This window comes from Macrobrachium rosenbergii, chromosome 56 (assembly GCF_040412425.1).
Source record: "Macrobrachium rosenbergii isolate ZJJX-2024 chromosome 56, ASM4041242v1, whole genome shotgun sequence".
NCBI lineage: Eukaryota > Metazoa > Arthropoda > Malacostraca > Decapoda > Palaemonidae > Macrobrachium > Macrobrachium rosenbergii.
Genome location: NC_089796.1, coordinates 71,181,363 through 71,208,862, shown reverse-complemented (window position 1 = coordinate 71,208,862; position 27,500 = coordinate 71,181,363). Strand labels below are relative to the sequence as shown.

The 27,500-nt window shown below is 35.4% G+C and overlaps 1 protein-coding gene across 5 annotated transcripts in view; it reads right to left on the bottom strand.

The window, feature by feature from the left end:
- The window catches only part of LOC136836045 (uncharacterized), a 490,804-nt gene that overhangs the window by 231,905 nt on the left and 231,399 nt on the right, over positions 1–27,500 (bottom strand). For all 5 annotated transcript variants that reach the window (XM_067099927.1, XM_067099930.1, XM_067099931.1 and 2 more), the window contains exons 12-13: positions 24,428–24,521; positions 7,858–7,914 (exon numbers count right to left, since the gene is read on the bottom strand). In XM_067099927.1, coding sequence (XP_066956028.1) covers positions 7,858–7,914; positions 24,428–24,521 — 151 coding nt within the window. The remainder of the gene's footprint in view (positions 1–7,857; positions 7,915–24,427; positions 24,522–27,500) is intronic.

The window sequence follows — 27,500 nt, the reverse complement described above, 5'->3', positions numbered from 1 at the left end:
ACATTCTGGCTTTTAAACTTAGTATTATATCATCATATCATAGTTATATTATCACACCACAGAAAAGCTTGCACAAATTTGTGCATACTTTGGCAGAAGCACAGTTCTGAAGTGGCCCCATGATCCCCCCAAAAAAGCCCACTTCCGTATTGCATACCAGAGTGCATCTGCATGTGAATATGCACGCATGAGATTATGAGTATAGTATCTGATGGTTACAAGTTTGTCTGCAAATTAAATACACTTATACTCGCTTATGCGCACAAAATGTATGATTCCACATAAAAATAATGAATTTGTTTCAATATACAAATAAATAATACAATTAGCTTTCATCTCTAAATTGGGCATTTGTTGTAATTCACGAATAAATACACATATTCTCTGATTTTTTCTTTCAAAATTTGTTTTGAAATAAAAATAAATACATTCTCATCTACAAACACTATTAGTTTCAATATACAAATGAATACTATGAAACGGAGGACGTATATTTGGAAATAAGAATAAATATATTCTCCCATCTACTAATTGCATTAGTTTCAATATATAAACAAATACAATGAACTGGAGGATGTATAATTGGAAATATAAACAAGTATATTCTTCCATCTACAAACTGTATTAGTTTCAATATACAAAAAAATACAATGAACCGGGGGGCGTATATTTGGAAATATACGTATATTCTCATCAACAAACTGCATTAGCTTCATTATACAAATAAATACTATTAACTTCCGGACGTATATTTGGAAGCATATATAAATATACTCTCTCACCCACAAACTGTATGTTTCAATATACAAACAAATACAATGAACCGGAGGATGTATATTTGGAAATATAAATACATACACATACTCTCCTCTAGAAACTGTATCAGTTTCAATACACAAATAAATACAGCGGACGGGAGGAAGGGGCAAGATGGTATGTAGCCTGGTTATACGGCTTCCTTCTAACTCCACTTCCTCCCAGAAGGGCCTCTCGTATTTTCTCACTCCCCCCTCCCCTTCCCATTCCCCTCCCCCTCCCTTCCATCCTTCCGGGGTCACCCCCCCGGCCCAACCCCTAACTAAAACCTCCTTCCTTCCTTCTCCTGCCTGCAGTCTCTTCCACGCCGGCACGCCCTCTCAATGGCAACTGAAAATGGGGAATAGTGGGCGTATCTTCCTCTCTGCCTTTTGTCCAAACAACCTCCGGGTGGTGGAGGATAATCTCTCCCCCTTCGGAGGAATTCTTTTCTTTTACTTGTGATTGCTTACAGGGGGGGAAAATGAGGCAGAGGTTTTTATTTTCACGTTCGTCCAAACCCTTCGCAGTAATGTCAATATTTTCAGTTTCATCTTCACACTTCATAAAATAATTAATTTGCCACAGGTTACTAAATAGTTACCTTTAGCGGTCTTTCAACATTTTCATTTCCCTTTTTTTTCATCTCCATGTTATTAAACTTCTTTTATAGCAGTTTTATTATTTCATGTTTCAACAATTATTCAAATATATTTCTCCATGTTGAAAACCAAGCACCCTGGGCACAAGCTGTCTGGAAATAAAACTCGCGAGCAAAAGAAGTTTCTTCTTTAAGGATTTTCAATAGTCACGTTTTAACTTAAAAAAAAAAAAAAGAGCAAATAGAAAATGTACGAAATCTATTTCATTTTTTTTTTTATAAAACTGGGAAATTTTAAGCCCTTTGTGTTTTCCTCTGAGAGGAAACAGACATTAACCGCGAGCGCCCTATCGGCCTATGACGTCATGACGTTCCATTGCCCTATATGGCAATGGCATTTTGCGGTCGTAAAAACAAAAAGAAGGAAATAAGCGTAAAGATAAGCTGAAAGTTTAAAGAGACTGAACGGCAACAGCAACAGAAACAAGAATACAATACAGTAAAACAGCAGAAAAGCGGTAAACGAACAGAACATTAAACTGTAAGTAAAACGGCCCTTAGCCACAGGTCCAATGGATCCTTGAAAGAGATTCCGAAGAGATGTTGTAACCAAAGGAAAACATTCTGGTCTGGGAGGCTGGATACTTGACTTGCAAAAAGCAACAGCTTCCAATCTCCCATTACCTGATAGTTTACAAACATTATGCAGGCATGCCTAATTCGTGGCGGCAAAATTTGACTTTAAAGCACTGTCACGTTTCGGACTTCAAAATATCATTTTCCTATGCTGTAATGCGTGCTTGGAACGTTTCTGACCTTCGTTTCTTTCGCTTTAAAGCTTTGCTTTAATACCAGCACCACTCCCATGAGTGGTAAAACAAACAACAGACGGCATGTATATCAATAACAAATTTTTCGATAGATTGGAGCAAGAGTTTCGTACTAATCACTTTAAGGACACTTAAGATCACAGCATAAAATATCCAGTATCAAATTACACTTTAAAGTTAAATAATACCTTCGTGGCAAATGGTACTTCTCTTTACTTGCAGATTAAGAAGAGACTGCACACTGAAACTATTACCTCTCAAAACCAACCCGGTCTCGAAAGCTGGGGCCTTAATGTACAGGGTCAAACTTCATACCCACCACATCTGAGAATTTACAAGCGACACTCTAGCAGTTACTGCTACTCACTGGCGCTGGGTAACCCTCTCCATCCGAAGTTAGAGGAAATTCGAAGAGAAATTATGACCCTTCATATACATAGGCAAGTTCCTGACATGCCACACGGAGTGCCCTATAAGCAATATACTAGCGAACCTCAAAAGTTCAAGCTAAGGTGAAAAGCGCTAAAACCAGTGCTTGTATATTAATGATTTACATTTTTATCTATATATTTATTCATTTTATTAATTTATTTTTTCTTTTCTAATAACTGACCTCTTCTTTCTGTATTTCCTATTACCTTCTGTTATTTCTTTCAAATGAACACCATATTCTCTGGAAGCATGAATTTCAAGTTAATGGACATTGTAGGCTTGTTCCATATGAATAAGGCTTATCTTCTTAATAATGATAAGCAAGATTTGCTTGAAAGAGGGTCTGCTACCTCATAATAATAATAACAATAACAATAATAATAATAATAATAATAATAATAATAATAATAATATACAAAGCTTTTCAATTCTTTTCACCATTCTCTTTTCTTCAAGGCTGATATCTGATAAGAGCATAGTGAGAAGACATTGTATAAAATCAATTCTACTGATGTCATTCATTTTAATAAAACTCCCTTAAAAGTGGGTCTACTCCCTTCAATTAATAATAATAATAATAATAATAATAATAATAATAATAATAATAATTATAATAACAATAATAATTATAATAACAATAATAATTATAATAATAATAGATCAGCTGGCCCCCGGAGCTAGGAAACCCTCTTCACATAAGAATACGCGAGTTATATTCAACTGGAACTGGAAGCCTAGTTCGGGGTTTGAACCTCCCCCCTCTTCCCCCCATGCCATCTTAGTATGCACGGTGTATCTTCCAGACCCCAGGAACACCAGTTATTTTCAACTGGCCCCCCTTCAGCCGCGGGTGTTCTTTGAACAACGGATTTTTCTTTAGGGTTTCAATGAAAGTAAATGAAACTCAATTAACAATACCAATGTTCTCTTCAAACTGATACAAAGTAAATAGAGAACATCATCGCGTATTGGCAGGGAAATATGAATGGGATGGAAATGAAGCCACCACAAGATGGAAAGTCAATAACAATTCCAAACAAGTGGACACACTATATAAATACATGAGCCCTGGTACATTTTATAATTATATATATATATATATATATATATATATATATATATATTATAAACTTTTTATATTATATATTATATGTATTAACTTTATAATTATATATATGTGGATATATATATATATATATATATATATATATATATATATATATATATATATATATATATATATATATTTGTGCATATTTTCTATCTGATGCAATTTCTTATTAGGAGTTAATGGCATTGTTGCAGATACCATCTTTTTTATCAAGTCTTTAAATCAGTCTATGCTTCTTTTCCTGAGAAGCTAGCCTCCTGAAGAGAAAAAGAAGTTTAGACTGATTCAAAGTCTGAGTAAAAAGATAGTGCCTGGGAACAATGCCATTAACTTCAAACATTAATATATATATATATATATATATATATATATATATATATATATATATATATATATATATATATACATATTATATTATATATATATATATATATATATATATATATATATATATATATATATATATATATATATATATATCCGTTGTAGCCAGTAATTACATCCCCTTATAAATAACGCGAAAACTGAAAACACTCAGATTTAATTGTTATATAAAGCTCGGGGAACATTTTACTTTCCCCTGTGGCATATTGCCACATGACTTTAAAAATTCAAGGACTAATATTTTGTCCGTTTCATTTAACGATTCCCCTCTCTCTCTCTCTCTCTCTCTCTCTCTCTCTCTCTCTCTCTCTCTCTCTCTCACACATTCACCCATTTTTCAATGACAAAAGTCACCATGATGTTAAAATATATAAAGGTAATGTTCATGCAATAGTCATCACAGGTAAATAGCGGAGATAAACAACCAGAAGAATGACCTTTTACTGACTTCTGTTACGACACAAAATAAAAATTGAAAAAAATAAAAGGAAAAGAAAATGCTCACTCAGCAAGGCCGTAACAAGAAGCTGTATAGGCTATTCTCGGTAATAATCTCTCTCCTCTCCTCCACGAGAAAGAGGACGGATTACGGTACTCCTAAATATACTTAAAAAAATCCTTGACTTTTGCTCCAATTCACGTGCTCGACACTGAGCTAAGCCATGTCTGTGGGCACCTTCGTCTTTGGAGCGCTGACAGTGCAGTTTTCTCGCGGAGATTTCTGTCATCTCTTAGGTATGTGGTAGCCTGTCTATCTGTCTGTATCTATTTGTTGATCTAACTTTCTCTTTATCTTTCTTGCATGCACAAACGGTAACAGAATTTATCGCTATACGCACTGGATATAATAAGCACCCCCAAATTGTTCTACACACACACACACACACACACACACACACACACACACATACATATATATATATATATATATATATATATATATATATATATATATATATATATATATACATATATACCCTATGTATATATACATTTATAAATATGTACTACACACACATACACACACACACACACACACACACATATATATATATATATATATATATATATATATATATATATATGTATATGTATATATATATGTATATATATATATATATTTTTATATTATATAAATATATATATATATAATATATATATATATACATATATATATATATATATATATATATATATATATATATATATATATATAAAACAGATTACCTGAAGCTCGGTCCCACCCCACCCCACCAGAGGGTGAAGGATTACCTCGTCGAGGACCTCCTAACTGCAACAATAGATAGCAATGATGTTGGGCACGACTTGGGGAATGAATGCACCTACCAGGTCAAGTCAGAGTGACACCCTGTAATAAGATCGCTGAAATGATCACTGGCGTCGCATCCTGGCTTCTCTGGTAGGACCAGGAACTTGTTTATTTTCCCCTAGAACAGGTCCGTCTAATCCCATACCCGTGGGCGAAAAGTGGCCCGTTTGATTTTGAAAGTGGCCCGCTAAAGAAAAATAAGTAAATGTATATTTCTCTTTTTTATATACATACATACACACAGGTGGCCCGCATGACTTTTTGTTTTTTCAAGAGTGGCCCAGTGGCCCTCAAACTAAACTACTTGGACGGTTCTGGCCTCGAATATGCGTAAGAGGCCGTAAGTGCGAAGAGAGACTTACGGCCGATCTCCTGTCAGTTATGAGCTTCTGACAGCAATCCTAATATTGTGGTGGAACTGAAGAATAAATGTTCCCCCTTTTTAAATGAGTTTGTCGGTAGATCTGGAGCCAAGGATTCTTTAATTTTGTAGATGTATAGAATTTTGTAGCGTTCGTACCTACGCTGGGAGGCTACTTAATTTCATCGTAATCACGCGAAGTGCAATACCGACGATATTATAAATAAAAACACGGAAAGAAACAAAACGATAGACAAAACGAAAAGCTGAAAATAAAGTGGTAAAATATTTTAGCCATCACTGAATACACATTCTATCAGTCACAAATACATCAACGGCGCTACTATACACGGTTTGAAACGTAAATGCGATAGACATTACCATAATACATCTCTCTCTTCTCTCTCTGTATTCATATATATATATATATATATATATATATATATATATATATATATATATATATATATATATATATATATATGAGAGAGAGAGAGAGAGAGAGAGAGAGAGAGAGAGAGAGAGAGAGAGAGAGAGAGAGAGAGAGATTGTAAAGGGAACATACATAAATGATTTAATCAAGAAGAGAGAGAGAGAGAGAGAGAGAGAGAGAGAGAGAGAGAGAGAGAGAGAGAGAGAGAGAGAGAGAATCTTTTTGAAGTGTCCTTCATATCCCAGGTAAAGATGACGGTAAGGGGGAAGCCATAGCTACTGTAAGCTAGCTTGAGTTGAAACGGTAAGTTATTCAACACCCTTTCTCTCTCTCTCTCTCTCTCTCTTTCTTCTCTCTTCTCTCTCTCTCTCTCGTTCTGTCATTCCTTTTTCGAGAGGTAAGCCTTAAAAATTCAGACCCAAAGTACCATCTTCAAGAGGAGGAAGAGAGAGAGAGAGAGAGAGAGAGAGAGAGAGAGAGAGAGAGAGAGAGAGAGAGAGAGAGAGAGAGCACCTACAGTAACCACCTAAAGGTAAACACCAAGGCGCATGGGATCGATTTTTATCATTTCATTCGAGGTAGAAGACACGGCAGTCAGTGACGAATAAAGGCCTTTTCAAAATTCATTTTTCAGTATTGATATATTTATGCTGATATTGCTATGCATAGCGGCCAACCACTAATCAATGTTGGTCATTCACTTTTAAGAATACGGCCCTGAAAACAATAAAAAATGACAGATTTTTTTTATATTTATCTCTCAATATTAATATAGCAATACTGAGAGTTCTCTGCAAAGCAAAGTAAGAGCAATGGCAGCAATGATATTTAACGAATCTATGCAATATCTATCTTTCAGTATGACCATGAACATTGAGTCTTTTTAATACGTACTTTATATGAATGATAATATGTTTACACAAATGGTTTTATGGGCAGCATAGCTACAAAACCATGAGTACTACATTCTTTCATTTTATACACAGTAACAACTATCAACCTCATGTCGTCATTCATGAATGAATATTATCTCCAACAGTTATTCATCATATTTAAAACAAAGTGTGAATAAATAATAATAATCACCAAACAGGTGAGGAGGAATAGTAGGAAACGAAAAAAAAGCATCAGACGTGCTAAGGAAACAAAAAAAAAAAACAAAAAAATTTAAAAGCGGCAAAACTGGAAATATTAGTCAGATATCTCTGTGAAAAAATATTTTTAATGTAATTTATGACCATGACTTTTCTCTACTCATCATGCAGAATTCATGTTTGTGCCAAATGCGTCTGTAAAATTCATACGATATTAATATATGTAAATTCTCAGAGCAACACTAATTTACGTGTCTCATCAAACTCAACTAGCGAAGTATCCATCTATCTACAAAAACACGCACGCAAGCTCTCACTCATGCATGCACAAACACAAACACAAGCGCGCGCGCACACACACGCACATATATTTATACGTGTGTGCGAGTATATCGTACGTGTGTGTTTATGCACATAAGTACGTTAAGAAGAACGCATGCATATAATGGTCAGGTGTAAGGGTAGTAAACTCACTCAGACACTCACTGTTATTTGTCGTAGAGGGGTGGTCGTCCAGAATCAGAACTTCTTCCATCTTGCTTCCTGCAAAAGAGAAAAAACTTATATATTTTCTCATCCTCGATTCTGAACCGAAAAGGAACAGTATTGGCGAGTAATTTGGTTATATTACAGTCAAATTGGATAGCGTTCCTTCTTTATTTAGTGAACGGGTGTGTGTGTGTGTGCGTGTGTGTGTGCATGTATGTATGTATGTATATATACATATGTGCGTATGTATATATGTATATGCGTGTATATATATAAATATATATATATATATATATGAGAGAGAGAGAGAGAGAGAGAGAGAGAGAAAAAATATTAATCCGGAAATGGGAACTTTAGCCCTTGCCTACTAAATATTTCTAAATTTAGAAACATCTCATACTCTCTACAAGGAAACACTACATACAACCATATGTACACATCACACTGGGACCCTGAATTGGGTCGTAATAGTTTGCATGTACTAGCTGACGATAAACCTATAACTGAGAAAAAGCAATTTCCTTCGACGCTCTGAGTGGAAGGAAGCTACGCAACATTTATGACCAAATACAGCCAAACGTAAAAAATTCAGTTACGGAACACAAGTCAGTATAGGGAGCCGTTGAAGGTTCGTGGTAAGGTTTCGAATATGCATTTCGAGAATCACATTTTGTGATACTCCAATGTTTGCAATATTACTGGACTACACAAATGCTGCTCTATAATTCTATAACGATTTTGATTTAATCACTGTACTTGCCCGGTCGAGAAAAAACTCAATAGTTCAAAACCACCTAAAATACGTAATAAAATATTATTATTATTATTAGTTTGTAAAAGAAAACTATTGTGCCGGCTTTGTCTGTCCGTCCGCGCTTTTTCCGTTCGCCCTCAGATTCTAAAAACTATTGACGCTAGAGGGATGCAAATTGCTATGTTGATCATCCACACTCCAATCATCAAACATACCAGATTGCAGCCCTCTAGCCTCAGTAGTTTTTATTTCATTTAAGGTTAAGGTTAGCTATAATCGTGCTTCTAGCAACGATATAGGATAGGCCACCACCCGGCCGTGCTTAAAGTTTCATGGGTCGCGGCTCATACAGCATTATACCGAGACCACCGATAGACAGATCTATTTTCGGTGGCCTTGATTATACGCTGTAGCGGTTGTACAGAAAACTCGAATGCGCCGAAGAAACTTCGACGCAAATTTTACTTATCATTATCAATATTCCTCGCTTTGCCAGTGGGGAGACCCAGGCTCGAAACCCGAGCAAGGACAGGCGAATAAGGCACACTCCATTTAAAACTAATTAATAGTGCCTCTGTCGACCTAAGAATCTAATTAGATACCTGACAGCCTGACGACAGCAGTTGGTCGCAACTTCATCCCAAAAAGACTTGCTGCGACTTGAAATGTGTAAGGGAAAAGATTTAGGAGAAAATTAATATAAAAAATATTTATATTAAAAAATTAATATAAAAAATTTTTATATTAAAAATTAATATAAAAATGTTTAGATTTTCATGTAACAAGTCAAAATATATAAAATAATTATAACACGACTTTCATTATTTAACAATTCAGCCACGCGACTGAGAGAAAATAAATAGGATCCGAGGAGCTCCAAAAGAACTCGAAGAGGAAAGGATAAAAAATGGAGTCTTTTGCCCAGTGTCCTTTCTACCCTTGGCCCGATTTTTTTTTTTCTCTCTTTTTTAAATTGAATCCTCAACGTTACCTTTTAGGAACCATGCCGTGAAAGGCAATAAAGACACAGATGTGCATGTGCACGCTCTCTCTCTCTCTCTCTCTCTCTCTCTCTCTCTCTCTCTCTCTCTCTCTTGTCGTGTGGAAAGGTTTTTCACTTCAAGTCTCAAAGTTGACCTGAGCATTTTACTTTAGTGTCTAAGACCAGTATGTGTGTCCGTAAGTGAATATTTTTTATCTATATATACATACATATATATATATATATATATATATATATATATATATATATATATATATATAATATATATATATATATATATTGATTGTATCAGTATATGAACATGAAAATGAACATGCTTATTTAAAACAGACTGAGGTAATTCGTTCATTCACTCATTGCCTTCACTATTTCCACTTCTTACATAAGTAAAATAATGAAGGCAATGAGCGTACGAATTACTTCAGTCTGTTTTAAACATGCATATTCATTTTCATGTTCATTTAATGCTACAATCATTGCAAGCCACGTCTTTACAATTATGATGTTGCTGTTACTAATTTTACACAAATGCCCATTCATACGCAACAAAGTAATGAAGGTACACATCAAAGTAGATGTCTCGCAAACTGAGTCAAGATTATGTCAAAATTCTTAGTAAGACAATATTCATATCTTAAGAATAAATAATAAAGGAAAGAAACTAAGAGAGAGAGAGAGAGAGAGAGAGAGAGAGAGAGGAGCAGCTTTCGTAAGGATTTGGTTTCGAGAAGTTATTGTAACAAACGGCAGTTCTTGGCACACTTTCAGAAAATTAAGAGACAAAGGGACCGCTTGCAGCACTCCTCCGGGGGAAGGCGCGGGGGCGGGGTGGGGGGGGGGCTCCTAAACCCTATCTTCCAATACATTCCCTCAACACCCCTTCCCCCACCCCGGCAAAACAAAGACTCTTTTAGGGTTCGCTCGTGCGATCTGCAGTCCCTAAGTACGTAAACTTTCTCCAAATTTTATTTAATATATATTTTTCTCTTTTCTTTGAGACTTTGACTGATCAAAGACGTGGTTTACGAGCAGGTAGACTTCACCCTATCAAAAATCCCCGTATCTCGCCAATTACTTAATTAAATCAGGATATCAAAACAAATTTTCATCACGGAGAACGAAGCACTAAAATACATGAAAACCTACAAGAATTTCCTATTAATCACTGGCACCGTTCCGGAAAAAAAAACCACCAGAATAAAAATGTTCAACAGACATCTCTATATTTTTCCCTGAGGATATAAACCTATTTCAGTTTTTTTTTGGTATTTGATTAAAATAGCTTGCGAAATTGATGATACTGCAGGTTTAACCCCCCCCCCACAAAAAAAAAATCTATAAAATTACTTAATTTCTAAAAACTTGGCCCAATAACAAGCATCAACCTTTTTACAAGTACCTGGAAAACTTAGCTGTTCCTCTTAATTTTTTTTTTTTTGTTTTATGCATTCATTCATTCATCCACTTAATACTGCAGAGTGGAGTGGGAGAGATTAAATAACAAAGCCTCCAAAACCTTGCTTGAGTTGTAAAAGTTTTTTGCTATTCTTTCAAGTCTTATGTATAAGCCCAATAACGACGGAAGAATGCATTAGATTAGAATAGTCACTTCACCCAGTTTAAGCAAGTCAACCTTTATAGCCTTCCCTAATTATTATTATTATTATTATTATTATTATTATTATTATTATTATTATTATTATTATTATTATTATTATTATTATTATTATTCAGAAGATGAACCCTCTTTATATGGAACAAGCCCGCTACAGGGGCCACTGACTTGAAATTCAAGCTTCCAAAGAATACGGTGTCTATTAGAAAGAAATAACAGATGGTAAAAAGAAATACGGAAAGAAGAGGTCAGTTATTAAAAAACGAAAAAAAACACAAATGTAAGTGAATTAATAAACAATTACTGAAAACAAAAGCCCCATGGGGTCCAATACTCATCTTAGACACCTTGCAGGCCGTGCTTGCAGGAATGTTCTCTACATTTTTCCGATATATTCCAGTGTGAAACTCTGGTACTTATTTGTGTCCCAGCCCTGGTTTATAGGGTCATGGATTGAACAAACAATTTACACATGAGGATGGTTGTCTATTCATTTGACAAACAGTGCCTGTAACCACTGGTTTAACATTTCTAAAGCTACACTACTGTGCATGGAGTGGGGTGGGGGTAATATTTTGCACCAACTTAAATTTAGACTTCATAAGGAAGGTTTCACTCAAGTGCTCTCATTTCAGACTTCGCAGTTCTACAGGAGAAGATTTCTGATAACCCTGTTATCAGTATTTCTTATCCCCTAGAAGGGGGCGTGGAGTCTAAACGACAAATCTTCACGGCCCTTTACCCATTTTCTACTAACAAAAAATGGCAACTTTTGAAAAAGACATTGTGAGGTACTGCCTTTTCTTGTCACAAAAAAAAAAAGCAAACGAAAACTCGACAGGTATTCACGTTTTCCAGTACCACAAATGACCACGGCCAGTCCAGAGATGGTGCTCCCAAAATTAAGATACTTGAAATCATTAGAGTCATCTAAAAAAACAAGCAACTATTGCCCTTACATCCTTCTAACTACCATGCCAAGTACCAGCCATGAATACCCTGGGAGAGAGAATAAGAGGTAAGGAATCTCGAAGCAACACCAAGAATTCATTTAGCCGAGAGCTAGCTCAACCTTTCTCTCAAAATCTTACTTACTGCATTCTTGCCTCTTCACTCAAGGCTACGAGAGAGTACGCGCCAAGACACTGAAATAACTTGGAAAATCCTCCATAGTAATATTAACAGGATGAAGACCGATTCACGAGCTGCATCCGTTACGTGCTCATGAATGAGAAGGCTGTTCGTACATTTTCATAATCCTTCACGCTGTTAAGTTGTAAAAAAAAGGAGAAGCCCAAAACTGTATATTATTTGTCTTCAGCAACAGTTTAAACCCCCTAAGGCTTACCTGTCGAGGAGATGTAAATAATTCAACCTCCACAATTTTTCTAATAAAAAAAAAGGTGCTATCAACTTGTCACGCCATACCTAATAAACAACAAAAACACACACAGGCTACAGTCATTCAGAAAAAGCAAAGGTAAAGGAATACAAAATGTAACTTAGGATTCAGTAGACGAACCTTGGGCATTGCGGAGTCTTTTCACAAACTCAATAAAGATTACTCAAGTCTGAGTCTCAACCCATGTGCCTGGGGACACGAACCAGCCTGATAATTGCGTCAAAGACAGTACCCGAGAAAAACAAAATATACTAACCCGCGCTGGTGTTAAGAGAAATAGAACTAACGTCTCTCTCCGATGCCTAGTCTGCTTGAGTTCTGTGAAATATATATATATATATATATATATATATATATATATATATATATATATATATATATATATGTATGTATGTAAAAGTATATATATACATATTTACATGCATACATACATAGTATATATATATGTATATATATGTATATATATATATATATATATATATATATATATATACTGTATATATATATATATATATATATATATATATATATATATATATATATAAATTTGTAAATATATATACTAAGAGTAAGTTACTTACCAGGGAAACAGAAAAAAGTTTTCAATCCATAAACTGGCGATAAACTGACCTCATCATTAAAAGAATATTATGGGAATCAGGGAAAACCAATCCAATGAAAGAATTCCAACGCATGGTAGTAGAAGCACAGATACTAGAGCTTGAGAGAAAACGTGAGACGTGGTAGCCTGACAAGTACTGCATGACCGAAATAGCCATTTGAAGCACAGACGAGGACCATCCAGGATGAGAGTAAGAGGATATCACAAGAGTGGGCGTCTCCATTTTGGGACTTACCCCATATTACTATATTGTGACCCAGCCTAACCTAAGCATCCTCGCCTAGCCAAGGGTTGACCCCGTGCACCAATTACTAACAGCGATACCAAGGCAATCCCTTTATATGATACTGTTCTCCTTGCACTTTAATACATTTTTATCTATTTATTTGTCTACTTTTTCTTTTTTAATACGTGAGATTTCTTCTTTCTGTATTTCCCTTTACCTCCTCTTCCTCCTTCCTCATGAACACCATATTCTTTGGAAGCCTGAATTTCAAGTCAGTGGCCCCTTCAGTGGGCTTCTTCCATATGAAAAGGTTTCATCTTCTGAATAATAACAACAAGTCATCCCTTAGTTAACATCAGAACCTTTGATTAGACGAAATGCGCGCCTGGAAAATTAACTTATAAATGTACCTTAAATGAAACGGCAACGTTCCAATAAGGAAAGACAATAAACTTACTAAAACTGTGATAACAGGTTAGGTAAAAAGTAAAGAACATAAACAAAACATCTAAACATAATCACGAGTCTGAATGTTTGAAGAGTGAGGTCATTTACGCAACCAAAATAAAAAAAGGGGGAGGGGGGTGGTGAGGTTGTATTTCATTTTTCATTAAAGATAACAGAAGAATTGATAGGAAATAATTATAGACATGAGCAGAACAACTAAACAAAATAATCCATCCGAATGTTTCAAGAATCAAGTTACTTATGCAATAAAAATAAAAAGCTGTATTTCATTTTTATCAATGATAACAGAAGACTCGGACTGAATAGAAGAGAAAGCAGGGAAATCGATAGAAACTACGCCTTGGCGCTAAAGAACTTCTGCTCTTAAGATCAGAGATGAGAGACGAGGAGATATTCTACTGCTGCCAAGTTCGAACATAATGAAGGAGACTCAATGATGGATTAAATAGAACATAGAATTTAGGCCAAAAGCTAAGTGCTGGGACCTAGTCATTCGGCGCTGAAACGGAAAGTGATAGCAAAAAGGTTTGTAAGGTGTAACAAGAGGAAAGCCCTGCAGTTGCACTATGAATCAATTGTTAAGAGAGGGAGGAAAGTAAGAGGGAAGACTATCAATCAATTGTTAAGAGAGGGTGGAAAATAAGAGGGAAGAAAGAGAACGTGAACGGACGCTGCAAAGAACATTAAGTAATGCCCACAGTGCACCGCATGAGGTGCACTGACGGCACTAACCACCCACGGGGAATGATGGATTAATTCCTATAAGGTGTCGCCCCAAGGGCAATGATCACCGAGGCTAGGAGATGCTTGAAACCTTGTACAGAAGGAGAGGTCTGGAGAAGAAAAGGATCCACAAAGGACTACACTCCTATGTACACTCCGGAATAAACAAAGAAAGTACGTGAGTTTTCAGCCCCATGGCACACTAACCTTCACGGATTCAAAGCCGTAAAATGTTGTTCAAGTCAACATTAATGTAAAAGCTATTACGCCGACCTTCACCTTACGAGGGCTTCCTCGAGGTACTGCAAGTTACGTAAACGAACTATGAGGGAAGACATTACTCTAACATTTTCATAATCTTGGCGGATAAGCAAAGGAAAGGTCCGGTAAAGGAGATATAGATAATACAGAGGATTGGAGTGTGGAAGAAATAAAGGAAAATCCTGCAGTATCAACAATATAACATCTTTTATACACACACATACGTGTATATATATATATATATATATATATATATATATATATATATATATATATATATATATATATATATATATATATATATATATATATATATATATATATATATATTCAATTACATTAACATCTGTTAAATACAAGTTATGCAAAATGAATCAAAAAAGGCAATTCCAGCAGATTCCGAACAATCAGACACTAATAGCAAAGAGCACGTGTTTTTTGTGTGTGTATATATATATATATATATATATATATATATATATATATATATATATATATATATATATCATATACAAATATGTGTATGTATGTGCGTGTGCACAAGCGCGCACGTGTTGCTCTCCGGCGACGTTATTATTGTAGCAACTAGTGTTCTTGAGATTAGTTAAAGACTTGTTATGCTGACTTCTACATTTAAAGGTTTCTTTGCGGCATTGGTTACATAACTTTTAAGGGAAGTTGCCCCCTTTTTTTTACCTATTTAGCGTACATATTTCTCAGCTTGAGGACCCTCCACACTAATAATAATAATAATAATAATAATAATAATAATAATAATAATAATAATAATAATAATTTATTATTATTATTATTATTATTTTTATTATTATTATTATTCTTTAAAATATGAAATATGTTTACTATTTTATGTATTCATTTGTTTCCTTGCTTGATTTTTAATGTAGTTATCTTTTCAGGTTAAATTATGAAAGTTATGAGAAATAGTTTTAAAAACTGGTTTCTATAAAATAACTCTAACACCCTAAAATGTGAAATAAAAGTATGAACAACAATTATCATAATTCGATACATACGCAAAATTTAAAAACCGATGTTTAGATTTGGATATACAGAAATAATAATAATAATAATAATAATAATAATAATAATAATAATAATAATAATAATAATAATAATAATGGAGAAACAAATCCAGAGTTATGTGAGTAAAACTATATTAAAAAAAGTTAAACAAAAGAGCTTTCAGGAGAATCTCCTCGATTCCCCTTTTTCAATAAAGTTGTACCTACACATTACTGTGGATTTTCTTCTCTATTAATAATAATAATAATAATAATAATAATAATAATAATAATAATAATAATAATAATAATAATAAAAGAGGAGACCTTCTCTGTGGGCAGTAGCATTGAAAATAATGGCTGTTCCTACGGCAATCAATTTATATAAGGGTGTTCTCTATTCTCCTGTCATAGGTAATAAAGGAAAACTTTATTATAGTGTCCTTAGGGAACTTGATACACCAGCTACACCCTGACGAAAAGACTGTATAAAGAATAGAGAAGAATCAATATAAACTGAATACCGTAGAAACAACCATTATTTTCAGTAATAATAATAATAATAATAATAATAATAATAATAATAATAATAATAATAATAATAATAATAATAATAATAAATATTTTCTCTGCTTTATAAAAGCCTTGCCGGACCGGGTACTCTTGGGGCATCTGAAAAAGATGTCCTCTAAAAAGTGTGATTCGTCTCTTTGGGTTCCAAAGGACTTCACGAAGGACTCCTTCAGATGTGGTCTTCACGGTTTCCTTGGTTTTAGCAACTGGAGAACCTATATCTCCCATATGAGCGATGTGGAGTAATATATTCCGTGTAAGTTATGTGAATGTTTGTGTTATTAAAAAAAAAAAAAAAAAAAAAAAAAAAAAAAGGCTACTAAATGAACGTATATAGAACGTGAAATTAATAACTTACAAAATGATGTTGATGATTTTCTTTTTCACTACAGAATAATTTCTAATTCCAATATAAAACAAGTAAAAAATGCGCCGAAGTTTCCTCGGCGCAATCGAGTTTTCTGTACAGCCGCTAGAGTGTATAATCAAGGCCACCGAAAATGAATCTGTCTTTCGGTGGTCTCGGTATAATGCTGTTATGAGCCGCGGCTCATGAAACTTTAACCGCGGCCTGGTGGTGGCCTATCCTATATCGATGCCAGAAGCACGATTATGGCTAACTTTAACCTTAAATGAAATAAAAACCACTGTGGCTAGAGGGCTGCAATTTGATATGTTTGATGATTGGAGGGTGGATGATTAACATAACAATTTGCAGCCCTCTAGCCTCAGTAGTTTTCAAGATCTGAGGGCGGGCAGAATAAAGTGCGGACGGACAGACAAAGCCGGCAGCATAGTTTTCTTTTACAGAAAACTAATAAAAGAAACCACATACCGTAACCGGTTATTATTCTCTCTCTCTCTCTCTCTCTCTCTCTCTCTCTCTCTCTTTTCTCTCTCTCTCTCTCTCTCTCTCACAACCGGTAGAGCGTTCATTAAAAATTCGTTTGCATCTAATTATCCAGAGAGAAACACACGCACACACACACACACACACACACACAGAAAAAGCGAAACTTTACCCGCAACTTGGCGCAGTCATAGGAGCGAGCGATGCCAAAAAGAACACAACGGGGAATGCCCAAATGACCGCTGGAAGGGGGAAGAGGGAAAGGGGGACCTAATAAGATTAAGAAAGCATAATGCGAGAGGAAGAATAAGACAGAGGCGTAAAAAGAGGAATAATAAAAATAATAATAATAAAAACAATCATAATAATAATGATAATAAGTTTTATTATTATTATTATTATTATTATTATTATTAAAAAGGATGGCTGAATTATCTGAATTAATTTAATATTGAATTGAGAACACTCAATATAAAATTAACTCGCATGATGCAGCCATCCCCTTCATGAGGACATGTTTAAGAGAGGGTCTCTTCCTCACTGTTATTATTATTATAATTATTATTATTATTATTATTATTATTATTATTATTATTATTATTATTATTATTCAATCTGCAACCCTAGTTGGGCAAGCAGAAGCCACAAACCGATTGGGCCCTATAGGATAGAAGCCCAGTTTGGAAAACAATACAAAAGTAAAGGTTGAACTGTGTAAGGAAAATAATAAAGGGAAATAACAAAGAAAAGAAAACAAAATGAAACAAACTATATGAGACTCACGTGAATCGGAGGGAATAGCAATGACGTTGATGTGAATGAGGGAATAGGACTTATGTTGACTCTAATCAATAAAGTGGAATAAATGTCATTGTAGAGTAAAATTTTAGTGAAATATGCCCCACACTGAGTTAGCGGCCCCTCTAAAAAAATTAAATCAGTATATTTCAGATAACGTTACCTTTCTGGGCAGTTTACGAAATAAAATAAAAAAAATCACGAGAACTAGCTGTTAAACGCCCGAATTATACTGGACAAATCCTCACTCTCAGAAAACAAAATGATTTAAAAAATTCTACATCTTACAAACATTTCCCTGAACTTTTCTTTAAAAACGTATTTTTATTCTAGGTACATAACCGACCATATAACAATCCATTACAATATCGTGCGATTCACCATGCTCATCATGATCATTATATCGTCATTACCACCTCTTCACATTGCTTCATCATTATAAATCGCAGCCACCGTCTTCAGTATCCTGTACTTCTCTGGATACAGTTATAATTAACTTTTATCTCATTATAATAATGACCTTCTCATAATCGAGTAAAATTCCATTAACCTCGTTCTTTCGTTGATGATATCATTCGTTATGAGTCTCTCTCTCTCTCTATAATATATAAATATATATATATATATATATATATATATATATATATATATATATATATATATATATATATATATATATATACGATATATATATATACGATATATACACTTGAGAGAGAGAGAGAGAGAGAGAGAGAGAGAGAGAGAGAGAGAGAGAGAGAGAGAGAGAGCTCGTACTGAGACAATGTCAACGAAAGAGTGGGATTTATGGAATATTATTCTCTCTCTTCTCTCTCTCTCTCTCTTTCTTTCTATATATATATATATATATATATATATATATATATATATATATATATATATATATATATATATATATATATATATAGAGAGAGAGAGAGAGAGAGAGAGAGAGAGAGAGAGAGAGAGAGAGAGAGAGAGACTGACTCCCATATACACAGAAATAACTCCGTCCCCGTCATCAGGTAAACATGTATAAATATCCCTCACCTACGAATGTGGTTGACCAATGTAAGCGAAGCCAGCCAAGATCTAATTGAATTACTTTATCCTTCCTTATTCGTATCGTGGGGGGAAGAACTGACGAGGAAACCCGACAAAACATAAAGCAAACATGACGGAGTAAATACCAGGTAATGAGCCCTCGCTTACTCACGCAAAATACATTTTTTTTTTTTTTTTTTTTTTGCCTTGTACTGGGACGTCGAATCAACACCATGGAGTAGCTGGTAACTATGCAGTGATAATACTAATAATAACACCGTGATAACTGATAATGATGATGGTACTTATATGAAAATCAATAGTAATAATTATAATGCTAAGACATTCACAACGTCTTGATTAAGCAGATGTTAAAAATCCTGTTATATCAATGATACAATTTGTCAAATAGTGCAATTTATTGATATAAAATTGTGGGTCTTTATTGTAATTACGATGATATGAAGAGGTAAATATTAATAAATTATTAGCATCTCCTTTTAGTAACATGCACTGCAAACCCGTATATTTTTCCTACATGGCAACGATAGTCTACGGGTAATAAACTTCCAATTCGGTCTTGCCGTCGTCCATCCCGGGGTGAGCCTCTCCCACCACCGGCCCCTGTATTAACCCCCAAAATGAATGTACATTGGACAGAGTCCTGGGACATTAAACACCAGCCTTACGGTAAGAGCTTGAACTGTGAATCCCTTTGAAGATACCATCATTTTTGACGGTATGGATACATCATCAACAAGGCCCTGTAGACAGACAGATAGATAGATAGATAGATAGATAGATAGATAGATAGATAAATAGATAGATAGATAGATGGAATATAGAATTTTGGCCAAAGACCAAGCGCTGGGACCTATGAGGTCATTCAGCGCTGAAACGGAAACTGACAGCAAAAAGGACTGAAAGGTGTAACAGGTGGAAAACCTCGTAGTTGCACTATGAATCAATTGTTAGAAGAGGGGGGAAAGTAAGATGGAAGGGAATACAAACAGAGGTACAGTATAAGGAATGAAAGAGGTTGCAGCTAGGGGCCGAGGGGATGCTGCAAAGAACCTTAAGTAATGCCTACAGTGCTCCGCATGAGGTGCACTGACGGCACTATCCCCCCTACGGGGAGAAGACCCTGTAGCCGGACTTATGCCAGAACGTACCCTAAGCCCTACGACGGTCTGTGAAAGTGGTAAGGTGCTGAAGGCAATACGGAGGACTGATGTGAACGTCTGGACTCTTCCCAACCAACGGAGGAGATTCCCCGAACTCGCACGAAGCTGATTCATGTTTCTTGGCGGTGAATTTCAAGGACAACAATCTCTCCGCTCGCCTTCTCCCTTCCCACGCACAGGAGACAAAATGGATGATGCTATTACTTCCGCTAACTTTACATGTCGAGAGCAACTTTATGCTTGATGATGATGATGATGATGATGTCTTTATGCAAAGGCCCCTCACCCTCTCAAAGGGCGCCTCTGATGCAGGAAGGATGAATCGCTTTGGTGGTGTCTTCCCAATTCTAGAGACGCATTGAGATTTTTTTTTTATTTGGGGGCATCTGGGTTTCTGTTGATACGTATACGTGTACTTCTCTACCCTTGTATTCTCTATACATATAACTGATTGATACATAATTGACTGACACATAATTAATTGATGTATAAGGTGCCCTCTGTATGCATAAGTCACCATCAACAGTATATATCAGTCAGTAAAAAAAACAAAACCTACCGCAAGAACTTATCGGAATCCTCATTCGAATTCCGACAATCTCTGAAATCTTTGCGAAGACGGAAGAGAACCAGGGGCAATTAACTGCGATGAATGCGGTCACTGGCTTATAAAAGACCCAGACATTCGAAGCCTCAATGAAACATAATGAGATTCCAAACCGACGGTTCGATTTGAGAAAAAAAAATAACACCCGAAAACGAGTCTTCTTTTCGCAATTGCATTGCAGGGTACAAATACTTTCACCCAAATATAAACATTCAATCCGCAACTTCATTTAAGGATAAAAAACACAAACCTCAATTCTCTCTCTCTCGCTCTCCCTCTCTCTCTCTCTCTCTCTATCCATCCAGATCAAAGCGTTGAGCTGTGTCGAACCGGAAATAAAAGCGACTATTCCAAAAACCGAAAAAGGAAATGATCAGGTCGAATGGGGTGTCAACAAAAGTCTGCACTGATTGAATAAAACAGCGCGGTTGTTGTATACGCTTTGTAAACGGACCGCCGCCGTTATGCATGAATGAAGCCCAAAGCCACCCGGCTTGATGACGAATTCTAATCGCTCTCCGTGGCGCTTTCTGATGCTCTTATGTTCTGCTCTGTGACGTTTGAATTGAAAGTCCTTTACACTTATAAAAGAAGTGTGCATGTGTGTGTGTGTGTGTGTGTGTATATATATATATATATATATATATATATATATATATATATATATATATATATATATATAATGGAAAGATAATGGTAGAAGAAATTCTTAATGGTTTATTGCTCTAACATACATAAAAACACAAATACAAATTCTATGTATATATATATATATTATATATACATATATAATAAATATAATTTATATATATATATATATATATATATATATATATATATATATATATATATATATACACACACACACAGTAAATTCTTGTATACTCTCATCTTTTTTTCCACAACTTAAACTGTATACACTTGATCCGGACGATACAATGCAAAATAGCATACCCAATCGCTTCTCTTTTACACACACGCGCGCGCGCGCGCACGCACACACACACACAAAAAACAAGTCATACGTCCAAAACAATCAAAAACGAAATATAAAAACACACACACGCAAACAAAGGAGGGTGAAGGCAGCTGCAGTATATCCAATAACCGTTTTCTTATCTTCCGTCTTATTGATTCTCTCTTACCTCCTGGCGATCTTCCTCTGATTTTCTTCCCATTCCACTTTCTCTTTATTTTACATTTTGCCTGGACCTCCTCCATATCACTTTTTTTGGGATACGCGTCGGTTTTATCACCTCTAACTCATTGCCAATAATTCCTAGATGTTATCAACTTCAATTCCCATATATCGATTTTACCGCCGATAATTCCAGTTGGGTGTTCATTTCCTGCATTTCTACGTCCAATTGTTTTCTCGGTAATTGTCTCACCACTAATACCTACTTGCCCCCTAATTGACCCTTTCTCGTGGTTATTTACCATCTCTCCGCTCTATTTTCCTCATTAACTTTTAATTGATATAGAATTCTTTTCGCTTCCTATTTGCTGCTTTAAAATCAATCTTTATTATTTCATGACCTGTCCTCCTTATCAAACTTCTCTAGCTAATAATTTTCTAAATAACTAACCAACGGCTTCAGTAATCCTGCTCATTGTAACGCCAGAGAACCTACAATCAAACAAAAATTGTGCAAACTGTTGCCTATCTGCCCTAATTGGCTCATTTTCTCGACCAACTTCGCAACTTGTACCTGACTTTCTATTCATTTTATTACCATCTATTTTAATTAAACTTCTCTGCCTAAGAATTTTTCCAATTACCTCTATTGCCGATAATGTGCACTTTATCCCCTAAATGAGTCGTTTCTGCCAACTGACCAATTTATGACTAGGAAGAAAACTTAAGGTGTCTGCACTCATGTCCTCTTTCAGCCTCTCTCTCTCTCTCTCTCTCTCTCTCTCTCTCTCTCTCTCTCTCTCTCTCTCTCTCTCTCTCTCTCAACCTCTTTATTGTGGCAGTATTTCGCTTTCTAATGACCCAGTTTGAGAGGTGTTTAATCCCTCCTCGTTTTTGTCTGCTTTTACGAGCCTTGCGCCTTATCTCGCAACTTTAATCATTCGCGTAATTCTCTTCTCACCTCAGATGATTTTGCGTTTTCTCCCTCCCAATGCAAACGTATGAACATTTACGTATTGCTTGAGAAAACATATTAAATATTACATTTACCTAAATATGAAGTTCTCTGATGTAACGTAGACGTTTCGCCATTCTCAATTTTTATCTTTACTTAATGCCAGCGCAAATCTGAGTAAATCAAGGGTGGGAACATAAAATGCCTTGGTATACCAACCTCCGTTGGTATATTTTCGTTTCTAAAATTAATTAATCACTGGGATTTTTTTTGGCGTCGCAACTACTAATTGTATATTGCAAAGAAAACGAAAAAGTGCTAAAGGAAACACAAAATCTAGTTATTCCTCCCCCTATCCCCCACAAAAAATTGTGTACGGTACTTGTCTTCATACATCAACAAATCTTTTTAAACAATTTCAAGTGCTAGAAAGAATCGACAATGTAAAATTCTTTAAGCAAAGCGATGTCTTACGAATAGAATTCCCAGGGATATCCTACTTTATCAGGTACTTTATCAGATGACTCCCGTACTTTGGACTACCTCGCGCTTAAACTTACTGACTTTCTGAAGTCAAGACTTCCTTTCATCACATACTGCAAAGTAAGAAAATCCCGTATTACAGAATTCCTTTTGTCAGGTAATGATTGAGATTACAGTCACTTCCAGATACTGTGAAGGAAGAAAATCCCGTATTACAGAATCCCCTTCGTCAGGTAATGATTGAGATTACAGTACGTCACTTCTAGATACTGCAAAGGAAGATAATCCCGTATTACAGAATTCCTTTTGTCAGGTAATGATTGAGATTACAGTAAGTCACTTCCAGATACTGTGAAGGAAGAAAATCCCGTATTACAGAATTCCCTTCGTCAGGTAATGATTAAGATTACTGTATGAAGAAAATCCCTATATAAATTCCTGTCAGGTAATGATTAAGATTACAGAAAATACCGTGAAGGTGTATTACAGAATTCCCTTCGTCAGGTAATGATTAAGATTACAGTACGTCACTTCCATATACTGTGAAGGAAGAAATCCCGTATTACAGAATTCCCTTCGTCAGGTAATGATTAAGAATACAGTACGTCACAGTGCAAGGGACGCCTGTATTACAGAATTCCTTCGTCAGTAAACATTGAGATTACCGACTTCTAGATACTGCAAAATTCCCAGAATTCGTCAGGTAATGATTGAGATTACAGCATATCACTTATGCGGACTACCCGAAGGCTTCCCTACGCCAGGCACTCGAACATTCATGATAATGCCCACGTCCTTTGAACTGGTACTTTGGACAGATACATATATAGTATACTTACTGGTTGTGTCGTGCGATGCGTTCAAGAAGGAGACAGCGAAGTGTTTTCTGCGCCCGAGTGTCTCCGTCAGCAGTCGGAACCACCCATGGACTCGCTGCAGATAGAACAAGGGTTGATTATAACAACTGCGGGGAAAATCTAAAGCGAGGATGATGATGCTACAAGATAAGGACAAGAGTCGTTAATATAATGCAAGATAAAGACAAGAGTCGTAATAAAATATAATGCTGGATGAAGACAAGAGTCGTTAATAAAATATAATGCAAGATGAAGACAAGAGTCGTTAATAGAGTATAATGCTAGATGAAGACAAAAGTCGTTAATAAAATACAATGCAAGATAAAGACAAGAGTCGTTAATAAAATATAACGCAAGATAAAGACAAGAGACGTTAATAAAACATAATGCAACATAAAGACAAGAGTCGTTAATGAAATAAAATGAAAAGTTGGATAAATAAGGACTCAACGTGTTAGTGATGCTGCTACAAGACAGGAGTTGTTGATAAAATATAAAGGAATATTTAGCATATAAGTGATGCTGATGTAGAGATGAAGGACAAGAGGAAGAAATGAATAACACAGTTAAAAAAATTGATGGCTTGAAGGCCTATGAATAACATACAATAATAAAAATTGCTAAGAGCGAAGTGAAACGCTTAGGCGGAAATGAATACCTTAAATAGCCATGAATAGAATATCATGATAAGAATGACTTAGAAGTTTTGTGAATACTTCAAGCAAAAGGACTGACTTAATTACACTGATAACATTTAAAGATAAGATTGACTTACGAGATTATACAGGGCTTCATTGAAAACGAATGACTCAGAATAACCTATAAAACCACGCGGTGATAAAGTCCCATGAATATGAGCGCTTCTTAAAGGAATAAATTGCTGAAAGAAAGATCTTACGAGAGAAATTAAAGGATATGGGGGCAAAAAATAATAATGGCGCATAAAATCAAGACAAAATACGAATGAATAATAAGATATTTTCTTAAGGAATACGATCGTGCATGAACGGGTAAGAACCACCTCACATTCAAAACATGTGAATGTGGGCGATTGTTGATAAATGTAGAACTGTAAAATTTGTGTGGGGACCTATTCAAATACATGCCTAATAATAATAATAATAATAATAATAATAATAATAATAATAATAATAATAATACATTTCACGAGAGGCGATTGTGGGCTATTACTCTGTGGACTTCTACTCTCAGATAATAATAATAATAATAATAATAATAATAATAATAATAATAATAATAATAATAAATAGTGTTTCCTAACTTCTCTTCAAAAACCGTACAGACAGACTGACAGAGACAGACAGACAGACAGACAGCCACCGTCGTGAAGAATATGAAATTGTGAACTTATACTTCCAAATAATAATAATAATAATAATAATAATAATAATAATAATAATAATAATAATAATAATAATAATAATAATAATAAACAGTGTTTCCTAACATCTATGTGAATGACGTGCTGACACACACACACACACACACACACACACATACCTTCATGAAGAATATGAAATTGTGGACTTCTACTTTCTAATAATAATAATGATATTACTAATAAACAGTGTTTCCTAACATCTATGTGAACGACATGCTGACAGATAGACAGACTGACAGACAGACACACACACACACAAACACACACACACACGCACCTTCATGAAGAACATGAAATAGTGAACTTCTACTTTCTAATAATAATAATGATATTACTAATAAACAGTGCTTCCTAATATCTATGTGAAAGACGCGCTGACACACGCACACGAGCGCACACGCACACACACACACACACACACCTTCATGAAAGACTATGAATATGAAATCTCCCCAAGAACGAAAAGCCATTCCTCTCGCACGTCCCCAGAGAAGAAGTGGTCGACGGAGACCCAATAACGGGATTATTAATGGCTCTCTTTACGCTGGGATAAAACCGACAGATGCATACCTTTATGACCACCGCATTTGTCTGAGGGAGGGCAAACTCGTTGGGGCGCCCCGCGATCATATATTCATATTGGATGGGCTGGGCGGAAATTCATATTGGGCGGGTCGATGGAAAACCCCCACTGGATTATGGACCGAGATTTATAATTCGCAGATGAATGGAATTCTTATTGGGTGGGTCGAGGGAAATTCACGTTGCATAACGGATGGGATTTCACTTGCTAGATAAATGGGATTTCATATCGAATGGGTCGATGGAAATTCACATTTAACGTTGGGTGGGATTCCACACTCGGGAGAAATGGGCTTTCACATCGGATGGGTCGGTGGACATTCACGCTGCATAAGGGATGGGATTTCACTTTCAAAATAAATGGGATTTCACATTGGACGGATTGATGGAAATTCACATTTAATAATGGACAGGATTTCACACTTGGTGGATGGGGATTAACACAGTACAGATGAAAGGGAATTCGTATTGCATGGCTGGATGGATGGATAAACGGAAATTCACATCGGATACACGGATTATTGGACGAAATTCCATACGGGATGGATGAAAAAGGGACAAGTAACATTCAGTGCAATGAGGATAAACAGCAGTAGCACTTATTCTTTGAAAAGGCAATCGGTCAGTATGACTTAAGAAGTAAACAATCACTCAGAAAGGGAAAGAAATAAAAAAAAAAAAAAGTACTCAGTGTGTCATCGGGGGCAAACTAACATTCATTCCATCTAGCTGATAACCTTTACATGTGTCCGTGTCGCGGTCCCGCCCCCAAAAAAAAAAAAATTCATTTCCTTATATTTCCGTCACTCACTGATGTCTCCAAGAGCAGGATTCATCCTTTCAGATATACTGGCAATCTCCTAATTTAATGTCGTCGTTACGACATGACCCGCCGTTGGGATGACGTTAATGATGCGGGGAGCCTTTTATTCTCCAGGTGTGTGTGCGTGTGTATGTGTGTGTGTGTGTGTATGTATGTATGTATGTATGTATGTATGTATATATATATATATATATATATATATATATATATATTATTTTTATATATACAAATATATCTAAATACATACT